This window comes from Symphalangus syndactylus, chromosome 5, assembly GCF_028878055.3.
Source record: "Symphalangus syndactylus isolate Jambi chromosome 5, NHGRI_mSymSyn1-v2.1_pri, whole genome shotgun sequence".
NCBI classification, from domain to species: Eukaryota; Metazoa; Chordata; class Mammalia; order Primates; family Hylobatidae; genus Symphalangus; species Symphalangus syndactylus.
Window position 1 is genome coordinate 29,610,446 of NC_072427.2, and position 16,756 is coordinate 29,627,201.

Here is a 16,756-nt window from a genome sequence, read left to right on the forward strand (position 1 = left end):
GATTTCCAGAGTTGTCCATGTCTTTGTGTATAACTCTTTAAAAAGTTTCTTAACATTTAATATCAGAACTGTTAATATTGCATAAGACATGCTTATTTTTGTACATCATGCTCCTTGTCTTTAAAAACAATGATTTTTTTATGGCCCACTGACTAACTTTTTGAAAAAATAAGGATTGTTATGCTTTTTAAATCCTTGCAATTAAACATCCAACAAAATAATTAAGCTTTCAGCCTTCTATTGCAAGTATCATTGAGAAAAAAAATTTAATATTTTGAAGTGATATATCTGACTCGTTTTTTGTTTTCTTTTTTTCTTTTTGAGACGGAGTTTCGCTCTTGTTGCCTAGGCTGGAGTGCAATGGCACAATCTCTGCTTACTGCCACCTCCACCTCCCGCGTTCAAGCAATTCTGCCTCAGCCTCCCGAGTAGCTGGGATTACAGGCATGCGCCACTACGCCCAGCACGGTGACTCGCACCTGTAATCTCAGCACTTTGGGAAGCCGAGGCGGGTGGATCACCTGAGGTCAGGTGTTCGAGACCAGCCTGGCCAACATAGTGAAACCCCGTCTCTACTAAAAATACAAAAAATTAGCTGGGCATGGTGGTGGCTGCCAGTAGTCCCAGCTACTCAGGAGGGTGAGGCAGGAGAATTGCTTGAACCTGGGAGGCAGAGGTTGCAGTGAGCCGAGATCACACCATTGCATTTCAGCCTGGGCAACAAGAGTGAAACTCTGTCTAAAAAATAAATAGAAAAATAAATAAATGAAAATAATAATTTTGTATTTTTAGTAGAGACGGAGTTTCTGCATGTTGGTCAGGCTGGTCTCGAAATGCTGACCTCAGGTGATCCGTCCACTTCAGCCTCCCAAAGTGTTGGGATTACAGGCGTGAGCCACCGAGCTGGGCCCTGACTTGTTTATTCACTTATTTATTCAGGAAATGTATATTGGTTATTCTATGACAGGCTTATTGCCAAGTGCTGGAGAAACAGATGAAAAGGCAGAATGTTCTTCCTCTCGAGGAGTTTAAAGTCCTTGAGATGGCTCTCATTCAAATAATAACTTTATTCAGTCATTCGGAGAAATTTATTGAGCATCTATTATATGTAGAGTTTTGCTAAATATTGCAGATATGGCAGTGACCAAGATAGATATAGATCCTGAAATTAAAGAGTTTTTATTCTAGTGGGAAAAAAACTCATATTAATTACACAATTAGTTAACTAGTTAATCATAGTAGTGTTGAATGCTTTATAGAAGTATAGGAGTGTCAGAGGTCAGAAAAGGTTTTATAGAGGAGGTGACATGCTTAATATGACAGTTACATAGTATGAAAATTTACTCCAGTATATAAAATAGCAAAATTGTTCCAGAATGGATTTGATGTTTGCCTAATTTTTTTTTTTTCATCTTTTTAAATGAGGTCGAGGCTTGAAGAGTGGAGAGAACTTTAACTTGTTATATGACTTGGCAGATCAACTACATGCTGCAGGTAAAGTTATTTTCCTTAGTAGAAAGATACTCCCTTTTTGTTGGAAATATTTTTTCCTCATTATTTCATTTTTGTGTAAGTCTTTCAACCCTACAAATTATTTTACTTTCTGGATTTTTCAGTTTTTCTCTCTGAACCAGTTTTTCTTAAGCCTGCAAGTAAATGGTGTATAGCATTCAGTGAGGAGAAGGCCTCCTAGTATCTCTTACATTTGCCTAATCTTAGTAGGTTTTTTTTCTTCACTTTAAAAATAATGAAATGGGCCAGGCGCAGTGACACACGCCTGTAATCCTAGCACTTTAGGAGGCCTAGGCAGGAGGACTGCTTGAGCCCAGGAATTTGAGACCAGCCCTAGCAATGTAGTGAAACCCCATCTCTACAAAACATTTAAAAATTAGCCAGGCATATTGGTGTGTGCTTGTAGTCCCAGGTACTCAGGAGGCTGAGGTGGGAGGATTGCTTGAGCTTGAGAGGTGGAAGCAACAGTGCACTGTGGTCGTGCCACTGCATTCCAGCCTGGGCAACAGAGTGAGACCCTGTCTCAAAAATAATAAATAAAAGACAAAATAATGAAATGTTAGTTTCAGTGCCTACTTCAGATTCAGGAATACCCTGGTTTTTCATCTTTTTTTGGTGGTCTTAATATAACTCCTATACAAATAGAAATACATTTAAAGTTTTTAAGTTTGTGGTTAAAAATATAGAATTGTAGTTAACCATTTATAGGTAAGGCGGAACCTATTGCTAAAAGTACATTGATGAGAAGAGAGTGATGTTTTTTGAAAAACCAAAAAAATTTAAGCCAGGCACGATAGCATGTGTCTGTAATCCCAGATACTTGGGAGGCTGAGTTAGGAGGATTGCTTGAACCTAGGAGTTTGAGACCAGCCTAGGCAACATAATTGAGATCCTGTTTCGAAAAAAAATCTTTTTAAAGACATTTGATTATTTTTGAATTATACAATCACTACAACGAATATATATTAAAATGTCCCAATTCTGTCATCTCACCCTCCTTTTAAAACTTTTACGTATAACTTTCCAGGGTTTTCCTGTAACTTTCTGTGGTTTTCCTGTGCATTTCTATTACATAACGTGTACCCATAGAAACAGTAATAGTTTTGTCAGAATAATGGCATTATATTGACACTGTATAATCAGATGATAGTATTTCAGGGTTTATTTTCATTCATTCTTTCTTTGAACAAGTATTTATCAAGTGTCTGCCATATTCCAGGTACTATTTTAGGTGCTATTAGTTTATTTTGGCTACAGTAATAAGTTACTACAAACTTGGTGGCTTAAAGCAACAAAGTTTTTCTCTCACAGCTTTGGAGGCCAGAGATATGTTGAAGTGTTAGCAGGGGCCATACTCCCTCTGGGAGCTCTAGGAGATAATCTGTTATTTTCCTCTTGCAGCTTCTGGTGGCTACCCTGATATTCCTGGGCTTGTGGCCACATCACTACAACCTCTGACTCTGTCTTCATATCATCTTCTCTGTGGGACTGCATTCAGTCTCCTTCTGTGTCCCTCTTATAAGGATACATGCCAGGTGTGGTGGCTCATATCTGTAATCCCAGCACTTTGGGAGGCCAAGGTGGGCGGATCACCTGAGGTCCGGAGTTCGAGACTAGCCTGGCCAACATGGTGAAACCCCATCTGTACCAAAAATATAAAAATTAGTTTGGTGTGGTGGTGCACACCTGTAATCCCAGCTACTTGTGAGGCCGAGGCAGGAGAATTCCTTGAACCTAGAAGGCAGAGGTTGCAGTGAGCTGAGATTGTGCCACTGTACTCCAGTCTAGATAACAGAGTGAGACTCCGTCTCAAAAAAAAAAAAAAAAAAAAAGGATACGTGTAATGGCATTTAGGGCCCATGTAGCTAATCCAGGATAAACTCCCTCCCAAGATCCTTAGCTTTATATGTATCTGCTGCCACGTAGGTAATATTCACAGGTTCTGGGGATTAGGATGTGAATATGTCATTGGAGGGGCCATTTTCTTGCCTACTACAGACACTTAACACCATAAATTAATAAATAATATAATATGGGCCAGGCGTGGTGGCTTACACCTGTAATCACCTGAGGTCAGGAGTTTGAGACCAGCCTGGCCAACATGGGGAAACCCCGTCTCTACTAAAAAATACAAAAATTAGCTGGGCGCGGTGGTACGTGCCTATAGTCCCAGCTACTTGGGAGGCTAAGGCAGCAGAAATGCTTGAACCTGGGAGGCAGAGGTTGCAGTGAGCAGAAATCATGTCACTGCACCCTAGCCTGGGCAACAGGGCGAGACTCTGTCTCAAAAAAAACAAACAAACAAAACAAAAACAAAAAGTTAGAGGGTCGTAAGTGTTAAGGAGACTAATAGAATGGGTAATGGTGGGTGGAGAATTGGAGGGGAATATTGAAGTTTAAAATAAGATAGCCAGATTTGGCCTTAATGAGAAAGAGACATCTGGCTGGGTGTGGTGGCTTATGCCTGGAATCCCAGCACTTTGGGAGGCCAAGGCAGGCGGATCACTTGAGGCCAGGAGTTCAAGACCAGTCTGGCCCACATGGTGAAACCCCACCTCTACTAAAAATATAAAAATTAGCTAGGTGGGTGGATTACTTGAGGCCAAGAATTCAAGAGCAGCCTGGCCCACATGGTGAAACCCCACCTCTACTAAAAATACAAAAATTAGCTGGGTGTGGTGGCGCACACCTGTAGTCCTAGCTACTCAGGAGGCTGAGGCGGGAGGATAGCTTGAACCATGAGGTGGAGGTTGCAGTGAGCTAAGATTGTGCCACTGCACTCCGGCCTGGGTGACAGATACACTGTCTGAAAAAAAAAAAAATTTGACATCTGAACAAAGGTTTGAAGGAGGTGAGGAAGCAACCCATGAAGAAATCTGGGAGAGAGTGTTCCAGACCAGAGCAACTAGTAAAGTGCAAAGAGCCTGTCTAAGGCAGGAACACATCTGGCCTATTTGACGAATAGGAAGGAGGCCAATGTTGGAATGGAAAGTGCAAAAGAAAAAGTAGCAAGAGATAAAATTGGGAGGCAACACAAGACCAGATCACACAGGGCCTTATAGGACATTGTAAAGAGATTGCTTTTTCTCTGAATGAAATGGGGAACAATTTCAAGGTTTGAGCAGAAGAATGACATGATCTAACACATTTTTAAAGGATCACTTTGGCTGCAGTTTTGTGAATAAGCTGTAGGGGGTAAGTACAGTAATGGGGAGATCAATTAGCAGGCTATATCAGTCATCTAGGTGGGAGATACTCATAGTTTGGACCAGGGTAGTTGCAGTTGATGTGGGGAGAAATTGTCAGTTTTGAGATACATATTTGAAGGTAGAGCCATCAGGATTTCCCGACAGATTGGATGTGGATTATGAGAGAAAGTATTTGTCCTGCCGAGTGGTAGGATAGAGTTACAGTTAGCTGAGATAAGGAATATCTCGAGTGAAGCAGTTTCCAGGGAGAGATCAGGAGTTCAGTTTTGGGCATATTAACTTTTGAGATGTCTAATAACAGACATCTGAGTAGACATGTCAATTAAGCAGTTGGTATAGGAATGTGAAGTTCCATGGAGAAGTTGGGGCTAGAGATACATATTTGGGAATCAGTTCATTTGGATGATATTGAAAGCCATGAGACTGGATGAAATTACCAAGGGAGGGAGTATAGATAAAAAAGAGGTCCCAGGCCAGGTGCAGTGGTGTGAGCCTGTAGTCCCTGCTACTCAGGAGGCTGAGGCAGGAGGATCTCTTGAGCCCAGGAGTTTGAGGCTGTATTGTGTTATGATTGTGCCTGTGAATAGCTACTGCATTACAGCCTGGGCAACAGAATGAGACTTTGTCTCTTAAGGAAAAAAAAAAAAATCTCAGGACTAAGCCATAAACACTGTATGATTAAGAGCTAAGAGAGAAAAGGAGAAAAGACCAAAAAGGAGTGGTAAGTTAGGCTAGATAACCAGGGCAGAGGCTATGTTTTGGAACCCAAGTGGAGTGTTTCATTGAGGGGGGAAAAAATTGATCAACTATGACACACACTGCTAACAGGTCAAGGACGGTGAGGACTGAAGAATGACTGTTGGATTTAACCACTTAGACATCATTGGCCACTTTGAGCAGTTTCAGTGGAGTGATGGAAGCAAAAGTCTGATTAGAGTGGGTTTAAAAGAATAATCCTGGCCAGGTGCAGTGACTCGCACCTGTAATCCCAATGCTTTGGGAGGCCAAAGTGGGAGGATTGCTTAAGCCTAGGAGTTTGAGACCAGCCTGGGCAACATGGCAAAACCCCGTCTCTACAAACAATACCAAAATTAGCCAGGCATGGTGGTATGCACCTGTGGTCCCAGCTGCTTGGGAGGCTGAGGCAGGAGAAATCACTTAAGCCCAGGAAGTTAAGGCTGCAGTGAGGTGTGATTGTGCCACTGCACTCCAGCCTGGGTGACAGAACAAGACCCTGTCTGAAAAAAGAAAATAAAAAATAAAAGGCATAGGTAGTGGTTACATGGTTGTCTTCACTGTATGATAATGCTCTTGAGCAGCACATTTGTCTTTTTCTGTATGTAGGTTATATTTTAATGAAAAGGTTTTTAGAGATAGAATGGGAGGGCTGGAGTTGGAGACAGTGAATGCAGATAACTTTTTAGAGGGATTTTGCTTTATAGGGAAGCAGGGAAATGGATGGTAGCTAGAAGAGGAGTCTGGCCAACAGTGGGACTTCATAAAGCTGGGACAGGTAATAAGAGGCTTCTATGCTGATGGGAATGCTCCAGTAGAGAGGGAAAAGTAGTCATACTTTTTCTCTTCACTTTTTCCCCTTCCCTTCACATACTTTTTCACTTCACTCAAGGACATCACTCCAGTAATTCTTCCCAGAGGGAAAAGTCAGAACTACTGGAGTGATGTCCTTAAGTAGATAAGAGACAATGTGGACATAGCTGCAGGTGGTGGGTAGATGTGTTACTTGGAGCATGTGGAAATTCTCTTTTGATCCTTTCAATTTTTTTCAGTGAATAAGAAAGTCATCAGCTGAGAATGAGGATGCTAAAGAGGTATAGGAAGTTTGAAAAGAAGAAAATATATGAAATTATAGTTTAGGAAACAGTGAGCTAATGAAAGGACTGGGAGAACTTAGTATAACTGCCAGGAATTAAGGTTTATTTATTTAGAGGAAAATATACTTCACATGGTTGGATATTTGGGTGTTTTTCTCCAGTAATGCTGAACTACAGGAGAAGAGCTATGGAAAAAGTGGAGAGGTTGCTTAATCAGCCAGAGAGGGAGGTTTTTCTGAGTGAGTGTGGTGATATAAGAGGAGAACAAGGAAGTTGAAGGCATAGCAAAGGAATGATTAGAATGATTGATCATAGAATTTAAGGTGGGCAAAAACAAGAGGACAATGGGGGAGAGTGAACAGAATTGTAGATTACAGTGGGGTCAGAGGAATGTTGGAGGTGAATGTCAGCTGGAAAGAGGAGGTCAGAAAGACGCTGAAAATTGAGAGTATTAAGCAATCTTGGTAAAGAAAATATCTAGGATATGATCATGGGTGTGGCTGAGGTAGGGTGGTGGGCAAGCTCACTGGAGGAGAGTTGTTCAAATCTCCAAGTGTCGAAATCTCCAGGAATTAAGATAAGACTAGTGTAGGTCTTTTGGTTTCCAGTTTGACATATAAGAAGCTTGAAGTCACCATTCTGTCCTAACAACAAGTAAAAAACTGAACAAACCAAAGAATCAAAACTCATCTTAGATCATAGGAGAAGCGAGGTTGCATGGCAAACTGCTGTCCCCCAAACTGGAGAGACCAACAAGCAAATACAGATAATCACAACTTCCCAGAGCAGAAACCCAAAAGTAGCAACCTCCACAGGAGCTGGTGGTGGGGTAGGGGGACCCGAAGTCTTGTTGATGAATTGCTGGAGGTTCTGTGTTAAAAACTCCAGGTGGGTAGGGCACGGTGGCTCATGCCTGTAATCCCAGCACTTTGGGAGGACGAGGTGGGCAGATCACTTGAGGCCAGGAGTTCGAGACCAGCCTGGCCAACTTAGTGAAACCCCATCTCTACTAAAAATACAAAAATTAGTCGGGCATGGCGGCACGCACCTGTAGTCTCAGCTACTTGGGAGGCTGAGGCAGAAGAATCGCTTGAACCCTGGAGATGGAGGTTGCAGTGGGCCAAGATCGTACCACTGTACTCCAGCCTGGGCGACAGAGTGAGACTCTGGTTTTTTGTTTTTTGTTTTTGACAAAAAACTCCAGGGGTATCCAGTGTGGGGTCCCAAAATTTTTGTGAGTTTTACCTTCAGGAGCTCTTCCACATGGTGAAAATTAGAGAAAAATCACCTCATGCTTCGGACAAGGGGAGGGGAAAGGGAACCATTTTAAAATATGCCAAAGCATTCTGTTCTTCTTAACAAGGTCTGATCTCCTTCAGGAGGAACTGTTTAAGCAGAAATTAATTTGCTGGGGCTTTATCAGAGCCTAACTGACCTGAGGAACGGTAAATACTCAACTTCAGCCATTCTAGCCATCCTTTCCCACCTAAGGGAGAGAGAGGAACTGAGAAGGATATGTAAAGTTCACAGTCTCAATATGGTCTTATTGAGGTATGGTCTTAGTAAAAGACCAAGACCTCACCATAGGACTGTAGAATGCTTCCTTTCCCCCAACACCTTACCACCATGTAATAAAGGCTTATTGACAGCACTTCCTTCTACCCGTGTACATCATGTCTGGCTATCGAGAAAATATTGCAAGATATACTAAAAGGTAAAAGACAGTTTGAAGAGACAGAGAAAGCATCAGAACCAGACTCAGCTGGAATAATCAGACTGGAAATTTAAAACAACTATGATTAGTATACTAAGGTCTCTAATGAATAAAGAGCAAGCAAGATGTGCAATATAAGCAGAGGGCTAGAAATCCAAGAAAGAAACAAAAATGCTAGAGATAAAAAACATTGTAGCAGAAATTAAGAATACCTTTTAAGGACTTCTTAGTAGACTGGATATGGCCGAGGAAAGAATCCCTGAGCTCTAGGATATCTCAGTAGAAACCTCCAAAACTGAAAAGCGAAGAGAAAAATAACCAGAAAAAGAAAAAAAAAACCTGAACTGTAATATAATATCTAAGAATTGTGGAACAACTACTAAGAGTATAACGTGTAATGGGAATACTAGAAGGAGAAGAGAGAAAGGAACAGAAGTAATATCTGACTGAGGATTTCCCCACATTAATGTCAGATACCAATCCACAGATCTAGGAAGCTGAGAGAACACCAAATATGATAAATGCCAGAAGAACTTCACCTAGGCCTATCATTTGCAAACTACAGAAAATAAAAAATAACAAATACTGAAAGAAGCCAGAGGAAAAAATCCACCATACCTATACAAGAGCAAAGATAATAATTAGATCTGATCTCTTTTCAGAAACCATGCAAGCAGAAGAGAGTGTAGTAAAATGTTTAAAGTGCTGATTTTTTTTTTTTTTTTTTTTTTTTTTTTTTTTTGAGACGGAGTCTCGCTGTTGCCCAGGCTGGAGTACAGTGGCGTGATCTCGGCTCACTGCAAGCTCTGCCTCCTGGGTTCACGCCATTCTCCTGCCTCAGCCTCCCAAGTAGCTGGGACTACAGGCGCCCGCCACCGCGCCCAGCTAATTTTTTGTATTTTTTTTTTTAGTAGAGATGGGGTTTCACCGTGGTCTCGATCTCCTGACCTCGTGATCCACCCGCCTCGGCCTCCCAAAGTGCTGGGATTACAGGCGTGAGCCACTGCGCCCGGCCTAAAGTGCTGATTTTATACCCTGTGAAATTATCTTTTAAAAATGAAAGAGATAAAGACTTTCTCAGACAAAAATTGGCAGAATATGTCATAGACTTGCAAGAAATGTTAAAAGTTCTTTTAGAGAGAAGGAAATGACAGAGGTCAAAAACTCTGATGTATATAAAGCAAGTGAGAGCATTGAAGAGGGAATGAGTGAAGGTAAAATAAGTTTTATTTTTCTTAATCTAATAGGTAACAGTTTAGAATAATAACATTGTATTCAATTACATATGCTCGTGTATTACAATTACTTATGTGCTCATGTATAAGTGAAATGAATCACAATGTAAGAAACAGGAGATAGGGATTAGGATTATCTTGTTATTAAATGGTACTTGCACCACCTGTGAAGTAATAAAGTGTTATTTGAAAGTGGACTTGGATTAGTTGTAAATGAATATTGCAAACTCTAGGACCACCACTAAAGTAAAACAAAAATACAACTAATAGCTAAGAAAAGAGACAAAATGGAATTATTTAAAATGCTCAGTTGGTGGAAGACAAAAATAGGAAAAAAGAACAAGGGCAACAAATAGAAGACTGTTACAAATATGGTAGATATTAATCCAACTGTGTCAGTTATTACTTTCAACATCAGTAGTGTAAATGCACCAGTTAAAGATAAAGCTTGTCATAGTGGATGAAAAAGTAAGACCCAACTATATAGTGTCTACAATAAACCCACTTTAAATATAAAAATACATATAAAGTAAATGAGTGGAGAGAGATATACCATGGGGATGCTAATTGAAAGAAAGCAGGAGTAGCTATATTAATTTCAGATGGAGCCAATTTAAAGTTAAGTTTTATTAGGTAAATAAAACCTGAGTTTTAATACACTTAAAGTTTTAAGTTCTAAAATTTACATTTTAATAAAACTTAATATAACTTAAGTTTCACTGATATTGGGCTCTGTATTCCAGAAATCACAGTGTAAGGGTCAGGAATATGGGAGATGGGTGCAGGTTAGGGAGCATGCAGAGCATTATGGGGATCAGTGTATGGGTTATGAAGGATAACCTTTGAGTTTGGGGCTTGTGGGGACAGACATAATGAAGGGCAGGGTGTGATTAGTCCTGGCTGACTCAAGATAGTGGTGGTGAGGCTGTGCGTTTTTGGAGGTGGTTAGTTGTATTGTCTATGGCTCCCTCTGTCCTTTTCAGCTTGAGATGAAGAGGCCTGAGGCTCATTCTTGACTCCTGCTGGGGAAGGGGTTGTTTTACTCCAAGTATAGGGCTCATTGTTGTGTCCTGTTGAATGAGAATAGAAAGTCAGTTAAATTTTATTTATGAATTTGATAGCAAATACTGGTTAAACCTTCATCTTGTTATATGAAACTCTTTATCCAGTATCTTCTCTTGATAGTATTACAAGAGGTAATATTGTAAAACCTTTCTTCAAAACTTGTGAAGTTATTACTTAAAGGAGCATTGTATAATGACATTCTAAACATTATAGTGTAAATTTGATGACTGCCATTTTGATAAAGCATGCAGAAGAGTTAAGCCCAAATTAAAATCTGAAATACTTGGGTATAATAAGTATTCCTTGAAGCTTTCTGTATAAAATATACTAGTACTTAGAATTCTAAATCAATGTCTTTGTTTTTTTTTTTTTTTTTTTTTTTTTTTTTTTTTGAGACAGAGTCTTGCTCTGTCGCCCAGGCTGGAGTGCAGTGGCGCGATCTCGGCTCACTGCAAGCTCCGCCTCCTGGGTTCACGCCATTCTCCTGCCTCAGCCTCTCCAAGTAGCTGGGACTACAGGCGCCCGCCAACACGCCCGGCTAATTTTTTGTATTTTTAGTAGAGACGGGGTTTCACCGTGGTCTCGATCTCCTGACCTTGTGATTCGCCCGCCTCGGCCTCCCAAAGTGCTGGGATTACAAGCGTGAGCCACCGCGCCCGGCCCAATGTCTTTGTTTACAGTTATCAGTGACTATCCTAACTAGCTGAATAATAGAGCTTGAAAAAAATGACAAATATTTTTTCCCCTTAGTTGGTGCTTCCCGTGCTGCTGTTGATGCTGGCTTTGTTCCCAATGACATGCAAGTTGGACAGACAGGAAAAATAGTAGCACCAGTAAGTATTGCAATAAAATATGCTGTGCAAAATGTTATGGGGATAAGTACTGTATGTATTTGTTGAACAGTGATCTCAGTGATTTATCTTACTCAGTGTTCCTGAGCAGTTAGCCAGTACCATGGTGAATATGTCATTTTCACAAGGTCTGTGTAGTTCTTGGTCTCAGTAAAATGCCTAGCAGTTCTTAAATCCAGCCTATTTTTCAAGTATTTTAAAGCAGTGGAACATTTTATCAAATGAAGTCATATTACGTCAAATGAAACATTGATAAAAGCAGCATTTTTATCAACTCAAATTTATAAGTTCACATTGATAAGATTTATTTCCATAAAGCCTTTAGAGAGTATAAAATCAATAAGAACAATGAACCTATTTTAATGAACAGAATTTTGAAATTGGGAGCTGTGAATGACAGTTTTAGTCTTATATCTTCCTGAACACCTAGTTTATTTCTGTATTTTGTCTTATAGTATGAATTTCAGAAAATTCTGTTCTACATAGATAAGTGATACTAGAATATTCTTCAGTTAAGCCTATCTAAAACTTAGAAGAACAGGAAATTTTGGTCTCAAAGTTGAATCACAGTTGATAATGACTGTTTATATTTCTTAGATGATACAGATTTTCTGTGAATAGGAGTCTCAGCCAGTTTAAACTTGTATAGTATGCAGGAAAACATGTTTTTTATATATTTCAAAACAATATGTAGTCTTGTCCATTAAAAAAAAACTTACATCCCAGTGCTGTATTCTATGAGATATTCATTCACTGTTTTAAGATACTGTAGTCAACATTTTCAAGGCTTATTTTTGAATTTTTTTTTTTTTTTTTTTTTTTTTTGAGACGAGTCTCGCTCTGTCGCCCAGGCTGGAGTGCAGTGGCGTGATCTCGGCTCACTGCAACCTCCACCTCCCAGGTTCAAGCAGTTCTCTGCCTCAGCCTCCCAAGTGGCTGGGATTACAGGCGCCTACCACCACGCCTGGGTAATTTTTTTGTATTTTTAGTAGAGACGGGGTTTCATCATCTTGGCCAGGCTGGTCTTGAACTCCTGACCTTGAGATCCACCCACCTCGGCCTCCCAAAGTGCTGGAATTACAGGCGTGAGCCACTGCGCCCGGCCTGAAGTTTGTTTTGAAGTATTTGTTCAAGTCTTTTGCCTGTTTAAAACTTGAGTTCTTTTTCTTTTTCTTTTCTCTTTGTAGGAGTTTTTTATATAACCTACATACAAATTCTTTGTCAGATGTGTGTTGTATTTTTCCCATGCTAGGCCTTCCTATCCATTTTCTTTTGATGAGCAGAGATTTCTAATTTTGATAGCCTAATGTACCAGTCTTTCTTCTTACGCTTAATACATTTTGTGTTATTCAACTTACTTGAAGTCAGAACTCAGAAAAGAAGATTTAAAGCTTAAAATACATACTAGAACTATTCATAAATTAAGTCACATCATCATGTGGCCTGTTTGCTTGTCATACTGAATTAGGCTGTGAGAGTGGATTTATTGAGCAGATGAGCTTGAGCCTTCCTTGACATTTAATGAACTCTAGCACACATGCATATATATAGATATATTTTAAGAGACAGAGTCTTGCTATGTTACCTGGGCTGGAGTGCAGGGGTTGGTCACAGGCATGATCATAACACACCACAGCCACTAACTCCTAGCCTCAATTAATCCTGCCACCTCAGCCTCTTGAGTGGCTGGGACTACAGGTATGTGCCACCATGCCTGACTGGCACACACATTATTTGTGGAAATCTTTCAATTTTATAAGAGTAGACATCTGTAGGCCTGATTTCATAAAAGATCAGCAGACCCACAACCTTCTTAACCAAAAATATGTCTACAAGAAATTCAGGCTGGGCACGGTGGCTCACGCCTGTAATCCCAGCACTGTGGGAGGCAGAGGCAGGCAGATCACGAGGTCAGGAGATTGAGATCATCCTGGCTAATACGGTGAAACCCTATCTCTACTAAAAATACAAAAAATTAGCCTTGTGTGGTGGCATGCGCCTGTAGTCTCCGCTACTGGGGGGGTTGAAGCAGGAGAATTGTTTGAATCTAGGAGGCGGAGGTTGCAGTGAGCCGAGATTGTGCCACTGCACTCCAGCCTGGGCGACAAGAGTGAGACTGTCTCAAAAAAAAAAAAAAAAGAAATTAAAAGATATACACTGAAGTGACAGAGACTTATTTTGACTGACAGAGAGTGCTTGTGGTTATCAAATAGAAGAGCAGAGTGGCAGGGAGTGGCTGGCAGTATCCTTTCCTATGTTGAAGATAAATGGCATACAATCAGCATTATTCAATATTACTCTCATGGATATAGAACCATCGAAATTTTTTTTCATAAGGAAATATATTAAATGCTTTGAAGACTTTGACATAAACTATACAGCCTCCGAGAGAATTTTGATTCATTAATTCAATATATACACACACAATATATACACACAATATATATACACACACACACACATATATGCATATATGTGTGTACGCATATATACACATAATTTATGTATGTACATTTTGTTAAGGATCTGAAACTTTTTTTGGAAACTATATCTCAAATTTACAGAAAACTTACAAGTACAGAACAAAAAACCTGTATTTTTATGGGCCATTTGAGTAAGTTGCTGTGATCATCTCCAAATATGTTATATAGGACATTTTCCTAATAACTATGATACAACTTTTCAAATTAGGATATTAACATTGATACATAATACCATCTAAGCATCAGACCCTGACATTCAGGTTTTGCCTATTTATTCCAAAAATGTCCTTTATAGCAAAAGGATATAGTGCAGAGGCACATATTACATTTTAACTGTCATGTGTCCTTCAATCTTAAATATTAATAGTTCCACAGTCTTACCTTCACTTCATGAGAGAATTGTGAAGATTACCAGACAGCTGTTTTATAGAATGTCCCTCAATTTGGATTTGTCTAATGTCTTCAATTTAGGTTATATATCTTGAACAGGAGTATCACAGAAGTGATACCTCATCCTGTCAGATGGTATACAATTTCATTTGGTCTTTCATTAATGATTTTCACTTTAATCCTTTGATTAAGGCAATATGTGCCAACTTCTCCACTGTAAAGTTACTTTTCCCATTGTAATACATATTTTATATGGAGGTACTTTGAAATGACGTAAATATCCCAGTTTTCTTCAAACTTTTTTTTTTTTTTTTTTGAGACATAGTCTCACTCTGTCGCCGAGGCTGGAGTGCAGTGGTGTGATCTTGGCTCACTGGAACCTCTGCCTCCAGGGTGCAAATGATTCTTATGTCTCAGCCTCCTGAGTAGCTTGGATTACAGGCATGCACCAACCCATGCAACTAATTTTTGTATTTTTAGTAGAGGCTGGGTTTTGCCATATTGGCCAGGCTGGTCTGGAACCCCTGGCCTCAAGTGATCCGCCTGCCTCGGCCTCCCAAAGTGCTGGGATTACAGGCGTGAGCCACCATGCCTGGCCAATAAACTTTTGATTTATTCATTTATTTATATCAGTAAGGACTTATGGTACCTATTTTATTCAATGGGTAAAAATCTATGGTTGTCATTATTATTGATGTACGAATTGTCCCATGTTTGGCTAGTGAGAGGCCCTCTGTGTCTTTTTGACATGTTCCCATCATTCTTTGAATCCTTTTTTACTTCCTGACAAGACAAGATGTTCCAGGCTCATTTTGTATTTTTCCTATCCCATCTCTGGAACCAGTCATTTCTCCAAGGAATCCTGGTTCCTTTTGCTGAAGAAAAGTATTTAGAAGCCAATGTTTCAATGCTAGTTATGCTCATTGCTGTTGAGATGTCACTGCTCCCATGACATCTCAGTGAAAAAAGCTAGAGAATGTGTGTGGGCATGTCTAGGCAAATATATGCATATATATATTTACATACATATACAAACACATTTACATTTATATTTCTATATCAGTTATATATGTTGAAAACCATAAGTGTACACTGGTATCTCCAATTCTAGTCTCATACCACAGGGTTAATTCTGGTTTTCTCTCTTTTTCTATTTGTAATGCCTTTCTCCTATGGTGAGAAACCTAGACCCTGCCAGTACTCTACCCTGCACAGATGCCCTCCTTGCCCCACTGAAGCTCCAACACCTGGAACTGAATAGTCTTCCCTATAGATACCCTCCCCACCCTACTTGGACTCTGGCGTCTCTGTCTGGGTAGCTTTTTCCCAAGGTGGTTGCACAATTTTACACTCGTACCAACTATGTATGTGGGTTCTAGTTGCTCCTCATTTTCACCATTTGGTGTTTTAGACATGTTGGTGGATGTTATCGGTTTTAATTTGCATTTCCCTGCAATTAATCTGATGCTCATCTAATGATGATGAGCACTGTGTTGCCATTTAAACATCTTCCTTATGAAGTACCTGTTCAAAACTTTTGCCCTTTTTTTAATCGAATTGCTTGTTTTCATTATTGAGTTGTAGACATATTTTATATATTCCTTTACAAGTTTCTTGTTAGATAAGGGTTTTACAAATATTTTCTCACAGTCCGTGGCTTACTTATTTATTTTCTTAATGGTATCAAATTGAGGAAGTTCCCTTCTGTTCCTAATTTGCTGAGAGTTTTAGGAATGTGCGTTGAATTTTGTCAAATGTTTTCTGCATCTGTTAAGATGATTGGATAGCTTTTTGTTGGGGTGATCAGACCCAACACCACGCTGTGGGGGCTACAAAGTCCAGAGGAGTCAAAGGAATGAGAAAAGACAGGTTAAGAGAGAAAGTGGCAACAGGGGGCCAACACTAGTATGGAGGCTGCAAAGGCCCCAAGCTCTGGGAGCCCATGCTATTTATTGATGATTAAACAAAGAAACAGGTGGTGAGGGTGTGGGGGTTGAAAGGCAGTGATGTATCAAGCAAACGAGCTACAGCTGTGATGGTGTAGCATTTTTTTTTTCTTTGAAATATATGGCTACTTGAGATAATGGGTGTGCTAGAAGCAAGGAGCCAGCAAGTTTAGACACCTTCCAAAGGCCACTAGGTATTTTAGACCCTGGACCCCGGACAGATTCCAAAACTCTTTTATATTATGTCAGACATGCAAGCCCTGCCTCAGCTTCTCTCCCAACACTCAGCTTTTCTCCCAACATGCCCCCCTTTTCTTTTTTGTAAAACCGCCACAGCTATCATTGCTTGTTCTCAATGGCAGCTTTCTCTTCAGAGGTGGCTTCCGCATCTGCAGACTAAAAGGAGACAGCACAAGTACATAATTATTAGAACAAAATCTGCAAGTGTAGAGCTTCCAATGGCCTTAATCCATTTAAGACGATTGACTACAGACAACCCATCGGCTGTCTTGTTGAAAA

At 40.0% G+C, this 16,756-nt stretch overlaps 1 protein-coding gene across 3 annotated transcripts in view; it reads left to right on the top strand.

The window, feature by feature from the left end:
• The window catches only part of ETFA (electron transfer flavoprotein subunit alpha), a 103,894-nt gene that overhangs the window by 26,962 nt on the left and 60,176 nt on the right, over positions 1-16,756 (top strand). For all 3 annotated transcript variants that reach the window (XM_055277662.2, XM_063638716.1, XM_055277661.2), the window contains exons 8-9: positions 1,426-1,494; positions 11,318-11,400. In XM_055277662.2, coding sequence (XP_055133637.2) covers positions 1,426-1,494; positions 11,318-11,400 — 152 coding nt within the window. The remainder of the gene's footprint in view (positions 1-1,425; positions 1,495-11,317; positions 11,401-16,756) is intronic.